Here is a 23977-nt window from a genome sequence, read left to right on the forward strand (position 1 = left end):
AAAACTCAAACACTGAAACAATACCACCAGTAACCTCCTACATATGGAAATGTGGTGTCATTAAAGACATAATAATTTCATTAATACCCAATATCCAGCAAAATATGTAATTTGTACATTTTGTTCCTAACAAAATCAAATGTATATATTGTAGAAGATTAGCCAAATTTATGTAAAATGGCCAGTACATGAATTAAAAAAATAAATAAATAAACAAAATCGTATGACTGTGACAAATTTTACACAGTAATTCAGTCTAATAATCCACTCAAATATAAATATAAGTTTAGCTAAAAGCTCTATAGATAAGTCAATCAATAATATAATTCACATTTTAAATGATCATATGTGTTAACGTTTGAATCCTGACCTGAGAGTTTCCACTGCACACTGTGAACTCTTTAGTCCAGCAGACAGAAGCTTCACTCCTGAATCCTGCAGGTCAGAGTTACTCAGGTCCAGCTCTCTCAGACTGGAGGACTGGGAGCTGAGGACTGAGCACAGAGCTTCACAGCTTCTCTCTGACAGGTTACAGCCACCCAGTCTGAAAAACAAAAGATAATCTATAATACTTATGTAAAGTTTGTTATTATATTACATGCCATCTTTTTATTTTTGATGAAACCTTAACATACTAAGATACAACATCATATGGATGAACTTGAATAAAATGTTTTTTTTTAATTATATCTTTATTTGGATTGGACAAGAAAAAACCATCTGCATAGCAGTATATGAATAACATGGGAACAAAGTCCTTCCAGGTTTTAGATTAAGTCCAGGAGATATTGCATATTAACCTCCACTAGCTATTACTAGGAGAGTTGCTCGCATGCTCTCCCGAAGGAGATATATAGAACACATTACATGGAACTATAAACACAAACTGGGAGGGGTGCCCATGCTGCAATCATTGTGAAGAAATAAGTAAATAAACAAGCAATAGTAATAGAAGTAAATGTAAAAAACAAACAAACAAAAAACAACCAAGTAATAGTGAGATCAAGTGAAGTCAGCCCTCGTGGGGGTAATGAATTGGATCCAATTGTTCCAAATTTGGTAGAATTTGGCTTTTTGATTTCTTAACAGATATGTAAGTTTTTCCATCCTAAATATCTCTAAAATGATCCCAAACCAGTCGTCTAGGGTAGGCTGGGCTGGGCTTAACCATCTTCTAGTAATTGTTTTTTTACTTGCCACCAAGAGTAATTGCACCAACTTAATCTCACTCCTACATTCCAGAAAGGGGACCAAACCCATGTATAAAACCTTAAAATCTAAAGGTATTTGAACGTTAAAGACTGCACTTAAGGAGACCTGAACGTTTTTTTAACTTGGGACAGTCCCAAAAGACATGAAAATGGTTAGCAACAGTCGAGCCGCATTGTCTCCAGCATTGCATATAAGCCCCTTTGTACCTCTCCTGATATGGAGTCTTGAAGTACCTAATAATATTCTTCCAGCCATGTTCCTTCCAGCTCATAGAACTGGACGTGGACCACTGGCAGTACAAAACATTTTCCCACTCCCCCACAGAAATAGCAATCCCTGATTCCTTTTCCCATTTATCCTTAGTGTATAAAGTGTTATCCTTGCTGGCACTAGAGAGAGCTTTGTATAGTTTAGAAATAGATTTAGTAGGGGTCATGGTTGTGGCATTTTTCAGGATGAGGAAAAAATGCGACTCAGCATCATTGAAGTCGGACAGTTTGCATTCATGATCAATATATGATCTCAGCTGTAAGTTTCTATGAAAGTTGTATTTTGTCAGGTTGTGATCGTCCCGTAAGGCCTCAAATCTGAGCACAATATTTCTATGAGTAAGAGAGAGGAATGTCGTAAGGCCATAGGATATCCATGCTTCAAAGTTAGAGTCGTGTCTGTTTGGAATAAAATCCGAGTCGAAAGCAACCCACCTGAAGATTTTTAGCATTTTGTGTATCCCACAGATGTTGATTACCTTCTGCCAAACTTGGAGGGTGTGGGTTAACCAGGGGTTCCCCAGCTTTTCCAGCCGGCACATTAGACCCTTATCTGCCATTACAGCTTGTAGGGGGAATCGGTCCAACAGGCTGGACTCCAGTTCCTTCCACCTAGCCGTGTATGTTTTGTTACACCAATATAAGAGGGGGGTTATTTGAGCGACATAATAGTAATTCCTGAGGCAGGGGAGACCCAGTCCTCCCTTTTCCTTGGGGAGCTGGAGGGTAGCATATTTAATCCTTGGCTTTCGGCCCTGCCAGATAAATCTGGAGATCCATTTGTCCCACTCAATAAATTGGTAATCGCTCACTTCTATTGGCAAGTTTCTAAAAAGATAAAGCAGTCTGGGGAGCGTGTCCATCTTGATTGCGGTTACCCGGGAGCTGAGACGCATAAAGGGGACCAGATTCCATCTGTGCAAATCAGCTTTTATACTTGCAGATATTGGCTCGTAGTTTGCCTGAAAGAGCAGCGAGAGGTCCGCAGTCAAATATATTCCCAGGTACTTAATTTTCTCATTATCCCGATTTACTGTAAATTTGAGTAGAGATGTGTAATATTCTCCTAATGTTGTCAGTTGTTTGTCTATAGTGAATGAAACCAGTCTGATCTAAATCGATGAGGTCAGGTACCAACTTCTCCAGTCTACGAGCAAGAATAGAAGTAAATAGTTTGTAATCCAAGTTAAGGACACTGATTGGTCGATAGTTTCCACATTCTCGTTTATCTTTCCCCTCTTTTGGGATAATTGAAATAGTTGCCTCCCTCCAGGAGGGTGGGATTTCTCCCTCCTGTAGGATGTAGTTAAATGACTTCAGCAATGTGGGGACTAGATCTGCCCTCAGGGTGCGATACCACTGAGAACTGAACCCGTCCGGCCCAACTGCCTTACCTGGTTTTAATCTGGAAAAAGCATTAATTTCTTCCACTAAAATGGGATGTGTTAGAAGCTCATTTTTGAGAGACGGGAGTGAAGGTAATTCTAGAGAGCTAAGAAAGGCATCAGTACAATTCTCCTCCGTAGCATTGGGCTGTGAGTACAGCTCCCTAAAGAAGGTCTCAAAACATTTCTGAATGTCTTCTAATTTTGATTCCAGAATATTAGTCTTGGGGTCCTTGATTTGGTATATCGTACTTTCCTCTAGTTGTTTGCGTTATTTATGTGCCAGATATTTTGCAGATTTCCCTCCTGTCTCATAGTATTTTTGCCTCAAAAAAATTAAGTTATTTTGGGCCTCCTGGGTGTAAATATCATTAATTTCATCCTGTATTTAGGTAAGGTAAGGTAAGGTAACTTTATTTATACCTAAAGGCAAGGTAAATTTGCTTTACAGAAAAATGACAGCATTTGACATCCCTTTAAAAACACACATACCTAGTAAATATATAAAACTCACTGTGACACATACTTTAATATTTCGAATCAAAAACAGTTCTTATTTAATTCAGTGACAGCAACGGGGACAAAGCTATTTTTATAACGCTTTGTCCTGCATCTCGGAAATAGAAACCTCCGTCCTGAGGGAAGAAGCTGAAATTCACCCCTTAGAGGATGGGAACCATTTTTAAGGATTGATAAAGCCATCCTCTGTACCTGCTCAGAGTACAGGGAGGCTAAACAAGACTGTGGCTCACCTATCAGACGACTGGACCATCTCACTATCTGATTCAGAGAGTTTTTCTCTGTGACAGAGGTCTGACCAAACCATGCCACCAAACAAAAGGATAAAACAGACTCAATAAAAGAACGATAAAACAAAGTTAAAATTTTTTGGTCAATGTGGAAATGAACAAGTTTCCTAAGGCAATAAAGGTGCTGGTGACCCTTTTTACAAACTGATTTGCAATTTTGATCAAAGTTCAGTTTTTCATTTATTATGGTCCCAAGATATTTATATGATTGTACTTGCTCTATTTTCTGACCTTTAATTAAAGTGACTCCGTGCCCATTTTGTTGTTTCCTAAAATCAACAACCATGTCTTTTGTTTTAGATATGTTCAGCTGGAGATAAGACTCCTCCCACCACTGAACAAAGTCATCAATGACTGGGCCGTGGTTAGTTTCACCCTCTTTCAGTAAGCTGACAATAACAGAGTCATCTGCATATTTAATGATGACCCTGTTTTCATGTCTGCCCTGACACATATTTGTATAGAGAGTGAATAATAAGGGCGATAGGACGCAGCCTTGAGGAGAACCTGTGGAGGAGAACACTGGGTCAGACAGAACCCCATTTATTCTCACTCTTTGTGACCTGTCAGTTAGAAAATCTAAAATCCAGCCCAGCAGGTTTTTCCTGATTTCAAACTGTTCTAAAAGTCTTTTAATTAAAATATGGGGCTGTGTTGTATTAAAAGCCGAAGAAAAATCAATGAAAAGAAGTCTTGCAAAAGTCCCTTTACTCTCTACATGTTTAAGAATCAGATTTAGTAAAGTCAAAAGTGCGTCCTCCACTCCTCTGTTGGGCCTGTATGCAAACTGCATTGGATCCAGCTGACTTTCAGTCTCTTTCATAATCACATTTCTGATGATTTTTTCAAAGACTTTCATGACAACTGAAGTGAGGCAACAGGCCTGAAGTCGTTTAGATTTAGGGACAGGAACCACGACTGCTTCTTTCCAAAGAGAGGGCACATGTTGTGTTTGCAAGGATTTGTTAAAAATAACCTGAAATATAGGCCTGAGTTCATCAGCACAAGATTTAATTAGGCGGCCACTAATATTATCAGGACCTGGCTCTTGTTCACATTGACTGTATGAAAGGCCTTTTTAACATCGCTGAGTTCAATGATAAAGTGCTGAGTATCTCTCAGTTTCTGTTTCAGTTCCAAAATATCCTCGCTGAAATCAGAAGAACTAAAACGAGCATAAAACATGTTTAAAGCATTTGCAAAATCTCTGTCTGAATTAAAACCATCTAAAATGACCTGACTGCTGCTCTGGGGATTTTGAAACCCTGCTATGGTTTTCATACAAGTCCAGGCAGACCCAAATTTTTTGCAGCAAATTTGCTTTCAAGAAGGTTTTTGTAGCTCTGTTTTGCTTTCAAGATCTCGATTTTCATTTCCTTGGTGGCTGTCTGAAAATCGGTAACAGCCCCCTCTTTAAAGGCCTGTCTCTTTTTCCTTAAACAGGATTTGACACTTTTAGTGACCCATGGCTTATTGTTAGCGTAAATTTTAACGCGCTTACGGGGTATAATCATGTCTTTACAAAATACTGCATAAGAGCTAGTAACATCCACCAAAGCGTCGAGATCATCTCCACAAGACTGAATAAAAACTTCCCAATCTGTACACTTAAAACATTCCTGCAAGGTAAGCACAGATTCTTCTGACCATATGTCAACATCCTTAGTCTTTGTCTTCTCTCGTTTTAAGACAGTTTTATAGATGGGCAGAAGATGCACACAGTTATGGTCAGAAGATCCCAGAGGAGGAAGCGGGAGGGATTTATAAGCATTCTTCACCGATCCGTAACAAAGGTCCAACATTTTATCCCGTCTGGTAGGACAGGATACATATTGATACAGATTGCCCAAAGTTGATTTAAGGGAGACATGGTTAAAATCCCCCATTATAAAGTTTGGGGCATCAGGAGAAAGCGCCTGCAGCTTCTGCACTACGTCTGAAATGATGCTGCAAGTGGAGGCGGGGTGAGCCTTCGGGTGAATGTAAACTACGGTTATAAAAAGTTGTGGAAACTCACGAGGGAGATAAAAAGGGCGCAGTGACACAGATAAAAGTTCAACATCTGGTGTACAAATACATTTTCTAACAGTCACAGCGCTACAGTAACGTTTGTTCACATACAAGCATACTCCCCCTCCTTGAGATTTCCCTGTTACCCGTGCATCTCGATCCCGGCGGAAGGGAGCTCCAAAACCGTCGATTGAAAAATCGGCGTCCTGATCCATCTCCGTCAGCCATGTCTCGGAAAAAGCCATTACACAGCTGTCCCTGAAGTCTTTCTGGAACCTGACGTTTCCCTGGAGTTCATCTAGTTTGTTCCTAAGAGACTGAACATTTCCAAGGATAACAGACGACAGGGGAAACCGACTGACCTGTTGTCTCCTCATACGCAATTTAACACCTCCACGTCTCCCTCTTTTCCTCTTCCTCTTCTCACTCGTTCTGTTAGAGTCTTTATGTATAAAATCCGGTATACATGAGGTGAGGTCCTTACCATCATACGGTAAGTTAAGTTGTAACAGTTCGTCGTGGGAGTAAACAATCCTCAGCTGACTCACGGCCTCGCCCACCTCATTGGAAACAAGCCAGCACAGTAGAAATCCAACCAAAATGAAGAAGAGAGAATCCATGACGTTCTCACTGTTGTGGAGCGTGTGTCACTTTGTAAGAAACTGTCACTTCTTTCAACCAAAACACACGGCAACAAATAAAACCAAAAAGAAATAATAAAAACTTAAAAACTTAGGATGCCAAGCTCTCACTCACTGCCGGTCGCTGCGTGCGCATGCGTGCGCATGCGACCTGATATCCTGCTTCACAGTAGGATTTGCGGTGTTTATGTCTTCCTATTCTTTCAACTTTAAATTTGCCTGTAGTTCTGCTAATTTTTGCCCTTTGATTCTCTTTAAGTGGGAGGCGATAGAAATTAATGTACCTCTCATTACCGCTTTGAGCGTATCCCAAAGAATAGCTGGCGATACCTCTCCTGTGTCATTAACATCTAGAAATTCTTTAATGTCTACCTTTAATTTGGAAACTATGGCAGGATCATTAAGGTGCGATAACAATTTCCACAGTGTGGTACATTTTTTCCTAGCCACCTGCAAAGATAGAGAGATAGGACTGTGGTCAGATAGATCTCTTGTTAATATGTCACAGTCTTTGACCCTAAACCTATCAACTTTAAACATAAAAAAGTAGTCCAGCCTTGCATACACTTTAAAGGAACCAGAGTAATGAGTGAAATTTCTGGTAGATGCGTAGCGGTCCCTCCATACATCTATTATCCCCATCTCTACCATATAGGAATTGACTTTTCTAGTAAGTGCTGTTACCTGGTTGGTTGGGGAGGAGGAGTCTAGTTTAGGGTCAAGTCTAAAGTTAAAACCCCCCCACAGACAACTATCCCCTGAGAATCCACCAATAAATCAAACCTATTCCTATAGAATAGCCAATCGCTCCCGGGGGGAGCATAAACATTTAAAATTGTGATTTCAGACCCCTCTATCCATTCTGTTATTCTAACCAATCTGCCTTCCTCGTCACAGAGTTCTTAGATATGTTCATAGTTAAGTGTACCAGAGATAAGTGTAGCCACACCCCTCTTGTGTTTGGACTTAACGGAAGAGGAGAATACATATTTAAAACCCTTTCTTTTCAATCTCAAGTGATCTACTTGGTTCATGTGTGTCTCCTGAAGTAATGCAATCTGGGCCTTCTCCTTCCTTAGTTTGGACAGTATCTTATTCATCTTAATCACGTTCAGAACCCCGTTAACATTAAAAGAGATTACTTTCACTGACTCACTTCCCATAAAGATATATTAAGTTACCACAGTGCATAAACTCAATAGCAGCAGGCAACCCCCTCTTAAAACAGTAACAAGTGAAAAAAGTTAGTAATGAACTGAAAACATTTGAACATAACTGGAGCTTGAAAGCTCCTAAGCTGGCTTCTGACAGTGGAGCACTTCCACTGACACCCTCACAACTTGAAGGGAAACCCCTTATTACCCCCTGAGTTAGGGGGCTTTCCACTGCGACGTCACTCACAGCACGAGAAGCCCCACCCATTTTAGCTCGACAGTAACCATATTTCACCATGTTGTCCATAGCTAATACATAACATTAAATTCGTTCTCTTCACGTCTGTATACTTGCAGCTTCTCTCTATATCCCGCAGCTCCTCGGATCTGACGCGGACGCCGACCACCAACTCCCCGCCACAGCGGGCATCTTTGTAGTTTTTCTCTGGGGGTTGCCGGTGGTGTAATCACCTTTACCGGCAGGCCCCGACTCGCCAGGTCAGCCGTTGCCTCCTCCACCGTGTTGTAGGTTTTCACTCCTTCTTCGAAAAAAACCTTAAGGCGCGCTGAGTAGAGGGTCCTAAACCGTACATTCTTCTCTTTTAGGACCTTTCGTGCCTCTGCATACTCCTTCCTCATAGCCATGATCTCAGGGGGGTAATCGTGGTCGAGGTTGATCTTGCTGGAATTCAGCATAAAACCTTTCTTTTGCCAAGCGAGCCTCAGCACTTCTTCTTTAACCGTGAAGCACAGGAATTTTACCAGGATCGATCTGGGTTGGGAGCCGTCCGGAGGGAGTAATGATAACACTCTGTGTGCTCTCTGAATTTGTAACGGTGTTGATGGTGGGATGGCGAGATTCTCCCGGAGTAGCTTCTCCACAAAGTGGGCCATAGATGGAGCTCCCGATTCTTCTCCCTCCGGCACCCTGTACAGTCTGAGCGACTCCCTCCTCGAGTAAGCCTCCAGTGATGTTAGTTTTGTTTGAAACTTTTCCTGCATGCTTTCTTCCATTTGCGCAACATCTCTAAAGTTAGAAATATCCTGTCTCAGAGTGACGCTGAAAAACTAGTTCATGCATTTATTACTTCCAGGCTGGACTATTGTAATTCGTTATTATCAGGATGTCCAAAAAACTCCCTGAAAAGCCTTCAGTTAATCCAAAATGCTGCAGCAAGAGTACTGACAGGGACTAGAAAGAGAGAGCAGATTTCTCCTGTATTGGCTTCCCTTCATTGGCTTCCTGTTAAATCCAGAATTGAATTCAAAATCCTGCTCCTCACATACAAGATCTTAAATAATCAGGCCCCATCTTATCTTAATGACCTTGTAGTACCATATCACCCCATTAGAGCACTTCGCTCTCACACTGCAGGCCTACTTGTTGTTCCTAGAGTATTTGAAAGTAGAATGGGAGGCAGAGCCTTCAGTTTTCAGGCCCCTCTTCTGTGGAACCAGCTTCCAGTTTGGATTCAGGAGACAGACACTATCTCTACTTTTAAGATTAATCTCATATTTCCATTAAAAGTGTTGAATTTGACTGTTTGATGTTCTTTATGATCTCTGGCACCAGTTCATCTGTAGGCCGAGCTCAATCCATCCATTTAGTGAAATTATGTTTAAAGGTCTCCTTGTTTTCTGAGCGTGCACAGATCCTGAAGCAGAAAGCCTGGGTTAATAGAGAAATGATCATCACTGTGATGATGCTCATCATCTCTGACTGGGATTTGAGGTTTTGTCAAAGCAGCAAAGAAAGCCTGGCTATGTTGGACTGGGTGTGGAAGCAGCTCCCAGTTTGAGTTCAGGAGACAGACGCCCTCTCTACTTTGAAGATCAGCTTCAAACTTTCCTTTTTGCTAAAGCATATAGTTAGAGCTGGGCCAGGTGACCCTGAATCCTCCCTTAGTTATGCTGCAATAGACGTAGGCTGCCGGGGATTCCCATGATGCATTGAGTTTTTCCTTTCCAGTCACCTTTCTCACTCACTATGTGTTAACAGACCTCTCTGCATTGAATCATATGTGTTATTAACCTCTGTCTCTCTTCCACAGCATGTCTTTATCCTGTCTTCCTTCTCTCACTCCAACCAATCACAGCAAATGGCCCCGCCCCTCCCTGAGCCTGGTTCTGCCAGAGGTTTCTTTCTGTTAAAAGGGAGTTTTTCCTTCCCACTGTCGCCAAAGTGCTTGTTCATAGGGGGTCATGTGATTGTTGGGTTTTTCTCTGTATCTATGAAGCGCCTTGAGGTGACTTTTGTTGTGATTTGGCGCTATATAAATAACATTGAATTGCATTGTTAGTATCTCAGACAAAATCTCGTCTGTGTTCTGGAGCTTATCTTTGTGTTCTGCAACCCTGGTTTCCACATCATTAAGCCGCGCATTGGCTTTATCCAACTCACCCCTTATTTCCACCAGTTGCGCTTTCGTGTCTTTTCGAAATTCTTTCACCTCTTTCCCAACGCCTCTCAGTTCTTTCAGTATCAGCGTCAAACTTGCTGGGTCAACCTCATCTTCTGTCCCAGAATCCTCGCGGCTAGGAGTGGGAGAGTGGCCTCGGCTAGCCCTATAGGGGCTAACGTTAGCCCCTTCTGTTAGCTGCACATTGCCATCTTCCACGTTTTCAAACGTTAACTTCTTAGCTATTTTGTTCTTTCTGGACATCATTTAAACCCCTTTTTCCTCTTTATGTGCACTTAGTGTATTAATTTACTTGGGGCAGTTTTAATAAGTTTCAGTCGAGAGCTCTCGTACTAGGTGTCCATCCCCACGAGCGCCGGAACCGGAAGCCTTGAATAAAATGTTTAATTGGTTCATTTAAAAAAAACAAAATGTCAATTGATCTGACCTCAGAGTATTTAGTTTACAGTTTAAACTTTGTAGTCCAGCAGACAGAATCTTCACTCCTGAATCCTGCACATTTTTGATACTCAGGTCCAGCTCTGTCAGAGTAGAGGACTGAGAGCTGAGCATTGAGGACACAGCTTCACAGTTTTCCGCTAGAAGTTCACAGACGTTGAGTCTGAAAATGAAAACATGAACAAAGACTGATGTTAAAGTGTAATCAGGGTGCAATAACTAATCTTATATTTTAAGAATCCTTGTTGTTTTATGCTGAGCAGATGTGGTACGAAACAACAGTAAATTGATCAAGTTTACCTCTACTGTTTAAATTGCTGGATTTATTTTATCAGTTAAAAACAAAACAAACAAACAAAAGAAAAAAGAATACAAATCGGTCAGACCTCAGAATATTCAGTTTGGCGTGTGGACTCTCCACTGCAGCAGACAGAAGCTTTACTGCTGAAGCCTCCAGGCTGTCGGTACTCAAGTCCAGCTCTCTCAGACTACAGGACTGGGAGCTGACCACTGACAACAAATTTTCACAGCCTTCCTCTGAGATGTTACAGCTGCTCAGCCTGAAAAAAATAACAAGAACAATAAAACAATAATATTTATTATCAAATAAAATCTCTTTATATGTTGAATCTAAGTAATCAAATGTGTACAAATGAGTACACTACAATGCACAATTAAATAAAAAAATGTTCAAGAATTTAAGTGTAACAGAAGAAAAATATTTCAAATTAAACACAATTATTCCAATGTATGTAAATGGAAACCAGTGAAGACCAGGTTGATTTAGTGACAGTAGTTCAGTGTCTGCTGGCACAGGCCTGTGAGTACTGCAGTATTACACTTACTACAGTACTGCTGGTCACTTTATTAATTCTAATATGTGTGATTACTGTAAATGTAGTTATAAATAATGTATCACATCCTGGACTCTCATTTCATTTTCTGTCTAAAAGCTGCTTTGGCTCATTCCCCTTTAAAGCCCCGCTCTCCCTAACTTTATTTTGATTGGATGATTTCATAAAGCACGCTGAAGGGCAGTAGCCAGTTATCATGAGCTCCATCTCCTCAACCTTCTGGTTTAGAAATTATAAGAAACTGTAAACCTCATAAAAACCCGTCTTGATCCATGCTCAATCATCCAGGTTAGTAAATCCCAAAAGTTGATTCTGTTCATCTGGACGTAGCGCTTTCAGTGGGAGAAACATTTCGTCACTCATCCAGGTGACTTCGTCAGTCTCAGCTGACTTCTGGTTTCCAACCCTATAAAAAGTACATTTGCATAATGACTGAAACCAGCCCACTGAAGGAACAATAAGGCTGGGAGGTCAGTTCCTTGACCATTAGGTTTGAGTCATTATGCAGATGTACTCTTTATAAGATTGGGGAAAGCTGCAGTCAGCTGAGCCTGAAGAAGTCATCTTGATGAGTGACAAAATGTTTCTCCCGCTGAGAGCGCTACGTCCAGATGAACAGAATCAAACTTTGGGGGCTCATAAAATCATGATTAGAAATCTTCTCAGATGTATTTTTACATTTTAGATCCACAGCAACAAAGTTCACAGCAGGATGTCTCTGTTCAGTAATTATTATGCCCATTACCTGCAAACTGTGAGGTACGCAGGTAATGTCAGGTAAACACTAGCTGTCTGAAACTGTTCCTGTTAAATGTGTGTATAAAGGAAATAAGCTGAAATACAGAGACTGGGTGGATCTGTGCTTTGACTTTGACACCAAAAATTTCTTCCTGTTAAAAGGGAGTTTTTCCTTCCCACTGTCGCCAAAGTGTTTGCTCATAGGGGGTCATATGATTGTTGGGTTTTTCTCTGTATCTATTACTGTACGATCTACTGTACAATATAAAGCGCATTGAGGTGACTGTTGTGATTTGGCGCTATATAAATAAAATTGAATTGAATTGAATTACATCCCATTTCAGGTACCTAGAACCTGAACCTTCTCTGGAAACCTGGGACGCTGGCGGGTTTCTCTTGCTTACCTATCTGCTCATCCTCTTTCTTTCTGCTCGCATGATGATTTCCTGGTTGAGTTTGTAAAGACTTTTGCTCAGGACCTTCTTGCTGTGCGGCAACAGTGCTAACCACCGTCCGCTGTATGTTTTTCAGTCATTAAATCAAACCATGAAAGATCAGCTTGCTTCTCGTGATGAACCTGTCTGTTTTCGATTCCACACCAGGGTCTGCCCACTGGAAAGTTCAGGGATAAGGGTGGAGGATACTCACACAAACATAAAAACCCAGATTGCAACTCCAACTCTCTGTTCTAGTTAACCAGACCTTTCAGGCTCTTGTTCAATCAGAACCTCATGGAGTCTGAGTTAGCGAGACAGTTAAACATCCCTCTATGCCCCCTTAATCCGCCCATTCCCACTAAGTCATTAAATAACCGAGTGTCCCCTCACATAACTCAGCGCACAGAGCCTGTCACCCCTGGCAATCACAAGAAAACACTTACCTTTTTTGCTTTTCATGCACCTCACAAACCACTCATACTCGGGTTTCCTTGGCTAGAATTACATAACCCCCACTTAGACTGGTCAGGTCAGAGGGTAATCAGTTAGAGTCTGTTCTGTCATTCAAATTGCCTTGTTTCTGCCCGTCCACCGGAACCTGTGGAACCATCAACCAACACTGAGACTGTTTTAGATCTCTCCTCTGTCCCCACCAAATGTCATGATCTTCAGGAAGTATTTAGCAAAAGTAAAGCGCTTTCACTGCCACCTCACAAACCACAGGACAGCACCATAGAACTACTCTCTGGCTCCACCCGGCCTTCTAGCTGGCTGTATAACCTGCTTAGACCTGAGTGTGCGGCTATGGAAAAGTACATTAAGGAATCCCTCGGTGCAGGCATAATCCAACGATTGTCATCTCAAGTTGGAACTTCTTTTTTGTGGGGAAAAAGGATGGCTCTCTCTGGCCATGCATTTACTTCAGGGGCCTCAGTGATATTACCATCAAGAATAAGTACCTATTACCTCATTAGCTCTGCTTTCAGGCCATTTCACAGCGCCACTGGGTTTACAAAACCCCACATCCGCAACGCTTACCACGTTTTCCAGATCAATCAGGGAGACAAGTGGAAGACCGTTTTAAACATGCCATTGGGGGACTACGAGTATTTGGTCATGCCGCCTGGGTTAACTAATGCTCCCGCAATGTTTCAAGATTAGTTAACGATGTCCTCCGGGAATTCCTTGACAGGTTCGTATTGGTGTATCTGGATGATATCCTCATTTTTCCCAAAACCTGTGAGGAACATCAGTCTCATGTCCATGCTATTTTTCCAACGTTTGCTGGAGAATAAACCTTATGTCAAAGCAGAAAAGTGTGAATTCCATTCCTCATCAATAACTTTTTTCAGTTACATTTTGGCACGGGGGCAGGTGAAGACGGATCTGGCAAATGTGAAAGCTTTAACAGAGTGGCCTACCCCTTGTACCCATTGTAGATTCAAGAAGCATCTCCAATGGGTTTTGGGAATAGCAAATTTTTATAGACTGTTCATTTTCAACTATAGTCAGGTAGCTGCACCACTCAAGTCTCAGCATGCATCTGGTCCCCCAAAGCTGAAACTGCATTCACCAAACTGAAGTATCTGTTCACCACGGCACCTTTTTGGTTCACCCTGATCACAGTTATCATTGCAAAGGTGGACACATCAGAAATTGGAGAAGGGAGAGGTAAATGATGCCAAGTGAAAGAGAATGCTTTGGGGGGGGGGGGGGGGTCATGCTGCTGTCATGGTCTGTGTGAGCGGCGGTGGTTTCCCACTAGACTCTGGTTTCTGCCTTTGGGTGAAGCCTGGTCAGCCTGTCCATTGTCCACACCTGACAGTAATCTACTAGGCTGAATATAACATCAGCACTCCCAATAACTCTGCTAACCTCCTAATCCTCGGATCATCTACTCACCCTTGCAGTTCAGTCACGTTTTCCTGGATGCTGGTCTTCTTGATTCACTCACAGCCACATTAATGCCTTTCGTCTCTTAGACTTACTGGACCACTTTGCCTGGATTCAAAGCTAACAAGTACTCACCCAGACCTCACCACCTGCCTTCCCCAAGTTGCTTTCCAATTACTGACAAGTAAATGGTAAATGGACTGATTCTTATATAGCGTTTTTCTACTCTCCCGGAGTACTCAAAGCGCTCTATACAACATGCCACATCCACCCAATCACACCCATTCTCACAAACACTTTATCTGAACTTAGTGCTTTCTAAGTACATTCACGCACATTCATACTCTGATGGATGCATCGGAGAGCAAGTTGGGGTTAGTATCTTGCCCAAGGATACTTGACATGCAGACTGGAGGAGCCAGGGATCGAACCACCAACCTTCTGATCAGTAGGTCAGATCAGACCAGCTTTACCTCCTGAGCTACAGAAACCCCAAATAAGACATTGAAGATAACCTCGTTCACTTACTGTAACCTCCACCAGTGATCTTTCTGATGCTGCTCTACCTCTGTTACAGTGACTCAGATTACCATCAACCAAGACCCATTTCCGGAAACCTACCACAGAGCCCACTTCATGCTCACAGCTTCAAGTGCTTGACTTCCGCCATAGTTCACAGTTCATGTTAAAAAATTCCAAGTGTCAAGTTCCTGTGTGTAAATAAAGCCTTCACGTCTAGTAATATTCAGTTCCTTCACCTTTGTCTGTATTTTGGGTTCACCATGTTGTTCTGGCCACACCGAGGTAACAGATTTATATTTGAAAAACAGAGAGACATGGGGGATTGCAATAAAGATGAGACACAAACCAGACCTTAAAATAAGAACATCTGAAAACGATGTAGGTGCAGTCTGGTAGCTCAAGTATTTGCTTTAAAAAACAGAGCTAGACTCCTGGTTGTTGGAGACAAGTGAACAACTTGAGGATAATAAACCTGTCAGAGGGGCTGAAGGATCAGAGCTCATGTTCTTATAGGCTGGATCTGGATTGTGCTTTGATTCGAGTTGAAGACAAAAATATTTCAGAAATGCTGACATGTCCTGCTGGAGAGAAATATTTAAAGTATCATGACTATTTTAGTGACTATTTTTTAATTTTTCTAAAGTGGTAGTGTTCTTTGAACTGAGCACCTCTGATTTATTTCCCATGATTTTAAGAATGAAGCGATGAGTTCATGTTTACTTACAGAGCTTTGTTGGAGGCTTTGACCACTGGCAGCAGCCTCAGAAGAGCCTCCTCTGAAGCAGAGTATTTCTTCAGGTCAAACACATCCAGATCTTCTTCTGATGACAGTAAGATGAAGACCAGAGCTGACCACTGAGCAGGAGACAGTTTATCTGTGGAGAGACTTCCTGATCTCAGGGACTGTTGGATCCCCTCCACTAGAGAACGATCATTCAGTTCATTCAGACAGTGGATCAGATTGATGCTTTTCTCTGCAGACAGATTCTCACTGAGCTTCTCCTTGATGTACTGGACTGTTTTCTTATTGGTCTGTGAGCTACTTCCTGTCTGTGTCAGCAGACCTCGTAGGAGAGTCTGATTGGTCTGCAGTGAAAGACCCAGGAGGAAGCGGAGGAACAAGTCCAGGTGTCCATTTGGACTCTCTAAGGCCTTGTTCACAGCACTCTGGTGGAGAGATTTTAAATTATTTTTCTTTTTAAATAATTTAGACCATAATTTTGCTCGTTGTTGTTCCATCAGATTGAGTCCAGAGTTGATGAAGGTCAGATGGACATGAAGAGCAGCCAGAAACTCCTGAACACTCAGATGGATGAAGCAGAACACCTTGTCCTGGTACAGTCCGCTCTCCTCTTTAAAGATCTGTGTGAACACTCCTGAGTACACTGAGGCTGCTTTGATATCGATGCCACACTCTGTCAGGTCTGATTCATAGAAGATCAGGTTTCCTTTCTGCAGCTGATCAAAAGCCAGTTTTCCCAGAGACTCAATCATCTTCTTGCTCTCTGGGCTCCAGTGTGGATCTGTTGCACGTCCTCTATTATACTTGACCTTCTTCACTTTGGCCTGAACCACCAGGAAGTGGATGTACATTTCAGTCAGGGTCTTGGGCAGCTGTCCTCCCTCTCTGGTTTTCAGGACACGCTCCAGAACTGTAGTAGTGATCCAGCAGAAGACTGGGATGTGGCACATGATGTGGAGGCTTCGAGATGTCTTGATGTGGGAGATGATCCTGCTGGCCTGCTCCTCATCTCTGAATCGGTTCCTGAAGTACTCCTCCTTCTGTGGGTCAGTGAACCCCCTGACCTCTGTCACCCTGTGAACATACTCAGGGGGGATCTGGTCTGCTGCTGCAGGTCGTGTGGTTATCCAGACGTGAGCAGAGGGAAGAAGATTCCCCCTGATCAGGCTTGTGAGAAGTACATCAACTGTGGTGGGCATCGTAACATCAGTCACAGTTTTGTGGAAGTCCAGAGGAAGTCGACACTCATCCAGACCATCAAAGATGAACACAACCTGGAAGTCTTCAAAGCTGCAGATTCCTGCTTCTTTGGTTTCAGTAAAGAAGTGATGAACAAGTCCCACCAAGCTGAACTTTTCCTCTTTCAGCACATTCAGCTCTTTGAAAGTGAATGGAAATATGAACTGGATGTCCTGGTTGGCTTTGTCTTCAGCCCAGTCCAGGCTGTATTTCTGTGTTAAGACTGTTTTCCCAATGCCAGCCACTCCCTTTGTCAGCACTGTTCTGATTGGTTCATCTCTTCCAGGTGTGTCTTTAAAGATGTCTTCTTGTCTGATGGTTGTTTCTGGTCTGTCTGGTTTCCTGGATGCTGTTTCAATCTGTCTGACCTCATGTTCATCATTGACCTCTGCACTCCCTCCCTCTGTGATGTAGAGCTCTGTGTAGATCTGATTCAGGAGGGTTGGGTTTCCTGCTTTAGCGATGCCCTCAAACACACACTGGAACTTCTTCTTCAAGACAGACTTAAGTTTAGGCTGACACTTCTGAAGAGCATCTGAATCAAAAAAAGGAAAAAAGAAGGAAAAATACAAATCTGGTCTGAAGGAGCTATCTGACGTACTTTGTCCTTTGTTGAGCCTATCATACGTTTTAGTTTTTAATATACTTATTCTACCAGAAAACCAGAAAAAAGGGGCTACAGGAATTCCTAAATGTAATTCCTGAAAACAGCCACATTAAATGTTTTGAACCTACACATCTGTATTGCTTTGCAGCTTTTCATATGTACCTGATGCCAACATGTGCAGGCTAAACAGGTTTCTGCTTTCTGTGCCTCTTCTCCAAACTTTGTCACCAAAAATAACAACACTGCTATGTTATTTAAATAAGCATCTGAGAGAGATTCAGTAATTCACATTTAATTCTTGTCATAAATTACAATGGCGAAAGATAATGTAAACCCTTTCTGGCCACACTAAACATGTTCCTTCTCGTTTGGCTCTTGGCGAAGGCAGTCGCACTTTTCTCCTCTTCTCCTTCCCCTTATCTTCCCTCCTTAGCCTCTTGTGTCTTTGTCTTGTCTCATGTGTATTTCACTTCCCTGGAACACTCTCTCACAGTCTGTGTCTAAAAACCTAAAAGAGAATTATGGATTTGATCAACTGGTCTCTGAATGCTATTGACACCCTTTTCTCAACGAGTTGTCTGGGCTCGGGAGAGCCCGAGTGCCCTGGAGGGACTTTCCCTGCCGGATACACGATGGACGAGTGGCAGACATGGAGGATCGTGTGCCTGGCGGGACTGTCGATCGAGGACGCTGAAGATATGTACCTATTCGGAACCATGATAACAGGGTTCTTGCTGATCGGAGCTGGCTTGGCCCTGGTTTATCGGAGAATTAAGAAAGCGGAACCGGCTGTTCAAACCCCCACAAGGCTGCCCGCTGGGATTGAAAGGATGGGACGAGGTGCGGCTTCTCAGAAAGGGCTCAGTGAATGCAGCATGGTTAAGAGCTTGGAGGCGCTAACGGCTGCAGTGAAGGCTCAGAATAACACCTCTGAGTGTATATTGGATTACATCAAGGAAGAATCCACTCGGAACAACACCTTGGGGCGGAAGCTGGATTACATCGCGGATCAGTTGGCTGCGGTCGTGAAGTCTCAGAATCTGCTCTGTGAGCAAAAGCCTGAAAAGACCACAGAATTGAAGGTAAATAACATAATTGAGAGGCTCGCAGCTATCCAGCGGGAGATTGAGAGACCAGTGTCGGTGTCGGAGTGTTAAAAACAGCTTGAAATTCTCATGAGTTGTTTGTAAAAGAAAAATCACAAATCATATAATGCGGCTACCCCTTTGGCGCCAGCTGTGGGCTCAAGGCCTGAGCTGAACAAAAACACCCTGATAACGACTGTGTTGAGTCTGTTCCTTCCCATTCCATGCAAGGCCACCTGGGTTGGCTGGTAGACTGTTTACTTAGCCTGATAGGGCGGAGGACACTGTCTCAGCTGAACTATGGACACGCACACACATACATTTACACTGATAAGCACTCACACATCCCCCCTCCCCTTCCAATGCCTTCGATGCTTGTTGCCTCCTGGGAACACGAGGCGGGTCTGGGCCCACGCTGGAGAGTCGGCGCAGTGGCAGGATGGCTGCTGTGTTGCCTGGGATTACTCCTTATCCCCTAACCAACCTTGTTGTTGGTCACGTGCTCTATAATGTTGTACTGTGGACATTTATGTGCTTTCTGTGCAGAGGAGTTTTTTTGTTTCCTGTTCTCATGCTGTCCTCTATAGCCCAGCATGAGCAGAGGTCTCTTTTTTCCCCTTGTACTTTCCCATTGTAGTGTAGATTTCAGTGTTTTTTCTATAATGCAACGTTCTCTGACTTGTATCCCCATGTGATGTCTGTGTTGTGTGTGTATTGTCGGGGGGCGGGTTCATTCCACTGCAGGGCAACCTGACACTGCAGGTGATGAATAAAATTTGAACTTGAACTTGATTATATAAAAATGTGGCATTTAAGTCAAATGACTCATGCTTTTCTTCTTTAAGGCAATCAGTTTGCATGGTTTTTAAAAGTAAAGAACACTTGTGTTTAATTAAATACAGCTCACATTAGATCTAAGTAGTTTCACAGGTTTATGATGTCCATGTAGTTTAGAAAATACATTTGCAGGCATGTAACAAATCCAAACATTCGTCGTAGAATGACGTTCTTGCCCTCTCCTTTTTCTTACAGTGAATTCTGAGGTTTCACTTTCACATCTCAACAAACTGCAAGGTGACCATTTTTATTCATGGTATATGATACATGACCTCACCTTGTTGAGCAGATGGATCAGAGTTCAAACGTAGCTGAGAGAAAAGAGAAGGATCTTTGATCTGAAGATGTTTGATTGTTATCTTGCATGCTTTGTCTCCTTTTTTCCTCACTGTGTCGATGAAGCTGCGTGCCTTATCTGCTCTGGCTAGGTTCTTCTCCAGTATAGATTCTTTCTCCAACTCATTTAAGACAGTGTCACATACGAGGGCCTCAAGGAGCTGTGTGAGGATTTCTGTTGTTACCCTCCAGACAAAGGCTGACCGCACCCTGGCAAGCTCCTTCTCTACAGAAACAAGAAAGAGACATAAACATGCTTCTCAGTCGACATCATGTGAAAAATATTCTAACTTTGTTGAATTAACACTTCATCATCTCATCAACAAATACTGAATTTTAGGATGTGTGGGGTTAAAATTATGCCAGCTTAAAATGAAACTGAAGAAAATATTGAAACTGAAAAATAATATTGTAACCGATACACAGATGATCTGTATTGCTATACAGACGGGCAGGTATACAGGTATACTATGAACAAATATACATATATAAAGATGAAGCACTGTGAGGTAAACAGATCTACAGAGTGCTATGAAAATATCTACAGTAGTGGAAGCGTAGCTCTCTGAACAGACTATAACAGTGTAGGCACTATAACAGAGACTACACCATGTCAGTGTCCTAAAACTACAGCAGTAACCAACGTGGTGAATGTTGATAATGAAAGGATCATGGTCACTGGGAGGAGGAGTGTAGAAGGGTTAGGTGAGTGTGGATGGAAAGGCTCAGCGGGGACTGAGTTCAGTAGGGTGACAGCTGTGGGGAAGAAGCTGTTCCTAAACCTGCTGGTTTTAGTCTGAAGGCTCCTGTAGCGCCTCCTGGAGGGGAGGAGGAGCTGGAAGAGTTTATTGGCAGTATGAGAGGAGTCCGAGAATGATGCATACTCGGCGTAGACATCTCTTCTTGCGGACATCCTCAATGCCAGGAAGTGGAATCCCTGTGATGTGTTGGGCGCTGCAGTGCCTTGCGGTCAGCAGCAGAGCAGTTCCCACACCAGACTGTGACACAGTTGGTCAGGATGCTCTCTATCACACAGCGGTGGAAGTTGATTCTTCTTCAGTATCCTAAAGAAAAAGAGGCCCTGATGGGCCTTCTTGACCAGGCTGGAGGTGTTAGTTGACCAGGACAGATTCTCAGAGATGTGGATCCCCAAGAACTTGAAGCTGGAGACCCGTCCAAGGATGGAGTTGGATGCATACTAAGGTCTGCAGTCATAGAGGAACGGGCTCAGCACACAGCCCTGTGGAGTGCCAGTGTGAGTGTGACAGTGGTAGAGCTGTTATGGCCTGACCTAACATGCTGAGGTCTGTTGGTCAGAAAGTCCATGAGCCATGATCCAGGCACAGATGGAGTTGTTGAGTCCAAGATCCACACGTTTGGTGATCAGCTTGGAGGGAAGAACTGTACTGAATGCTGAGCTGAAGTCAACTAACAGTATTTTTGCATGAGTACTCTTGTTGTCCAGGTGTGAGAGTACACAGTGAAGAGCTGTGGATACAGCATCCTCTATACTCCATTGATTTGATAGACAAATTGGTGAGGATCCAGTGTGGGGGGCAAGCATGCCCTGTAATGCATCAGGGCCAGCAGCTTTTTGAGCTTTGCTTTGTGTAATGTTATAAGTACTTGGATAATCCTCAGAGTCTCTGGACTTTTACTTAGAGATATTATATTCAGTCCTGTGGATAGTTATATATTTAAAAATATATCATCCTCTCTGGTTACTCTGGTATGAATGACTCTGAATCACTTTATGGTAAATAACACACTATTGGCAAAAATAAAAAACTGTGAAAGAATTCCAGATGACAAGTCTGTAGTTCGACATACAAGTGACGACCTTTGACCTTCATCAGTTTTTATTTAATTGTGTCAGAGAAACTCAAACGTGCTCTTCATGCAGCTGAGTACATTCAGTGTTTAAAACGGAAGCTGTGCAGGTCTGAGATCAGCAGCTTTGTGAAACACCAAGCTGAGGTCCTGTTAATGCTGATATATAGTGACACAGTTACATTTCAATTTAATTCAATTTTATTCATATAGCGCCAAATCACAACAACAGTCACCTGAAGGTGCTTTATATTGTACAGTAGATCGTACAATAACAGATACAGAGAAAAACCCAACATTCATATGATACAGGGGTGATTAATCCTTTTGACTTTGTTTTTATCCATAAAACAGCTGCAGCTTTCACTACAGCACATGTGGTGCTTTAACCTTTGTACTGTTTGCATCAGTTCATTCTGCAGTTAACATGTGAACATGTTGGATGATCTGTCTGCTGTCACTGGGTGGTGCTGAGGTCTGAATCTGAGGGCAGCTCCTGTAATCACAAAGAGAACTGAACCATCACAAACTGAAATATAAAGTTTATCTCAAATCTGAAATAGAGCTGATCCTTCTGTCCTCACACACCCAGGATCTGAAGTTCTTCTCTTACATTTCTTTAGTTCTTCAGCTCTGCTCACATACGAGCTGTTTATTTCTTAAAGCCGTATATACCAACAGATTTTCCAGTATAATGTTAACCTTTGAGTTGTTGGTGCTTTGTGAATGTGAATCTGCATACATGAGCAGACGGAGCAGGTTTCAGTCCTGGTTCAGTCTGCTGCTGCACCGTGGTCACCAACATACAGAGGTATCATAACAAATATTAATGCTTTTTTCCCTCTCAAAGGATGTAAGCTGTACTGCACATGTAACTTTGTGAACTTACCTCAATAAGAATGATTCAGACTGTTTTATTTAACCTGAATATTTGAAACAAACTTAGTAAAAACAATACACAGAGTCAGTGCTAAAAATGTAATCCGAGGAAAAATGAAACACACATTTTAACTTAAGCTGCCAAGCAGAAGTATTTGGTTTGAGTACATAAATATTAGGCTTTGCTATTTAATCTGTAATTAATGATTAATGAGGGGTTACTGAAGTGCAAGCCTTTTTTAAAATATGTGTTAATATCCTTACAGATGTGGCAAAAGAGTGAAAACATGCTGCAGTTTGCACATATTGAATAATCAGCTCTGCACAGGAGCTGCAGCAGAGTGCAGCCTGTTGCTCTTACAGTGTAATACTCATAATAAAAGTACAGTAACTGTGGTTAGTTACTGACTGAGCAGCCCGGTGCGTTTCTGCTCATTTCGTTCACCTGCACGGGTTAGCTAAACAAACTTTACAAAACAAGTTTTGCCGATAGCCGAGTGCCCATCTTAGCTAGCTAGCTAAGGATGTTAGCTACAGATTAGCTTACAAACACCTTTCACTTACCAAAAATATTGTGGCGGCTCTCAGGTCCTTCTGTCAGGCAGACACTGAAGAACACCTGAGTCTGTCAGTTTGAAACAGTCGGTAAACGCTGGACCTCCTCTCAGCGTCCCCGCTCTATGTGCCGTTCAGAGATACGCAAGTTTCTTCATGACTGCGGCTGCTGCAGATATTAGGTCGTCCATGATTTCTACAGTCACTGGTCAGCAATATAATGTGCGCAAACATATGTGGCTCATATATGTGGCTCTGAAGCCCCGCCCCTCAAGCGCACCCTCAGATGCCGAAGCAGTGCCAACTAATTGAAGCTGAAAAAATAACTGTACGTGGAAAAAAACGATGTAAGTGTGAAAACCACATGAACAGTGAGTTTTTTCTTTAAATTTCTATATTTATGTTTTTTCACTATCATTTCACTTTCAATACATTTGTTTCAGTTTCAATATTTCTTCAGTTTCATTTTAAGGTGGCATCGTTTTAACCTCATATGTGGGTTCAAAGTACAAAAAAGTCCAGTTGTTTCTCTGCTAAACTCCTTAGACTGGAAGTTCTCATGTTATATTAATGTCCCACAGAAAGATTAAGGCAAAGATTAGGACAGGTTACAACTCGTGAATTTTATGTACTTATCACAGTTACAAAAAAGAATCTGCCTGAAGTCTATACATCCATACGTCTCATCATACAAAGCACTGATCTCCTACCTGCTGATGGAGCTGCTTTGGCTGGCTGTTCTTTAGGTTCTTCCATCATCTTTCTATAAAAACACGAGAAGATGATTTTACCAAAAGAAACAGTGAACACAGTCTGGGTGTCACATCATATGAATTTGTGTCATGGTTTAGTGTACGGGCCACACACACTGAAACTGATCTGTGTGAAAGAACACATCGACGACATGTGAATGTAGTGATAACCTCATCATAATAGAGGTTTTTACTTTTTCACATATTTGTTCAGTATAATGATTAAATAATCTGACAATACAAACCTAAAATACTTTGTTCCCTGTCTGCGACTTTGTGCGTCTCTGCTGTTAGTGCTTACAGGAAGTTTTAAACTTAAAATCCTTCCCCACA

General features: G+C 42.2%; 4 protein-coding genes across 8 annotated transcripts in view; 1 reads left to right on the forward strand and 3 right to left on the reverse strand.

The window, feature by feature from the left end:
- Positions 1 to 509, reverse strand: part of LOC146650410 (NLR family CARD domain-containing protein 3-like) — a 70148-nt gene extending 69639 nt beyond the window's left edge. For all 4 annotated transcript variants that reach the window (XM_085385465.1, XM_085385463.1, XM_085385468.1 and 1 more), the window contains exon 1: positions 371 to 509. The gene's annotated coding sequence lies outside the window, so the exon portion shown is untranslated. The remainder of the gene's footprint in view (positions 1 to 370) is intronic.
- The window catches only part of LOC146650407 (uncharacterized), a 183151-nt gene that overhangs the window by 131293 nt on the left and 27881 nt on the right, over positions 1 to 23977 (reverse strand). The gene's annotated exons all lie outside the window — the stretch shown is intronic.
- Positions 1 to 23977, reverse strand: part of LOC146650412 (NLR family CARD domain-containing protein 3-like) — a 39977-nt gene that overhangs the window by 15657 nt on the left and 343 nt on the right. Inside the window, exons 2-7 of one of the 2 annotated variants that reach the window (XM_085385473.1) lie at positions 23603 to 23655; positions 19570 to 19854; positions 15507 to 17298; positions 10725 to 10898; positions 10328 to 10501; positions 371 to 544 (exon numbers count right to left, since the gene is read on the reverse strand). In XM_085385473.1, coding sequence (XP_085241599.1) covers positions 371 to 544; positions 10328 to 10501; positions 10725 to 10898; positions 15507 to 17298; positions 19570 to 19854; positions 23603 to 23651 — 2648 coding nt within the window. In that variant the 5' untranslated portion in view covers positions 23652 to 23655. The remainder of the gene's footprint in view (positions 1 to 370; positions 545 to 10327; positions 10502 to 10724; positions 10899 to 15506; positions 17299 to 19569; positions 19855 to 23602; positions 23656 to 23977) is intronic. The other variant, XM_085385472.1, reaches the window with a different exon arrangement.
- LOC146650413 (uncharacterized) lies at positions 17821 to 19546 on the forward strand. The gene has a single exon (XM_085385505.1). The coding sequence runs from the start codon at positions 17892 to 17894 to the stop codon at positions 18525 to 18527; it is 636 nt and encodes a 211-aa protein (XP_085241631.1). The 5' UTR covers positions 17821 to 17891; the 3' UTR covers positions 18528 to 19546.

The sequence above is a fragment of the Rhamphochromis longiceps genome, linkage group LG16 (assembly GCF_057381845.1).
Source record: "Rhamphochromis longiceps isolate RC_006_pf linkage group LG16, R_longiceps_female_GT1.1, whole genome shotgun sequence".
NCBI classification, from domain to species: domain Eukaryota; kingdom Metazoa; phylum Chordata; class Actinopteri; order Cichliformes; family Cichlidae; genus Rhamphochromis; species Rhamphochromis longiceps.

Excerpts from the sequence above, each read along its gene's own strand:
- LOC146650413 (XM_085385505.1), top strand. The coding sequence starts at position 17,892 with ATGGATTTGATCAACTGGTCTCTGAATGCTATTGACACCCTTTTCTCA.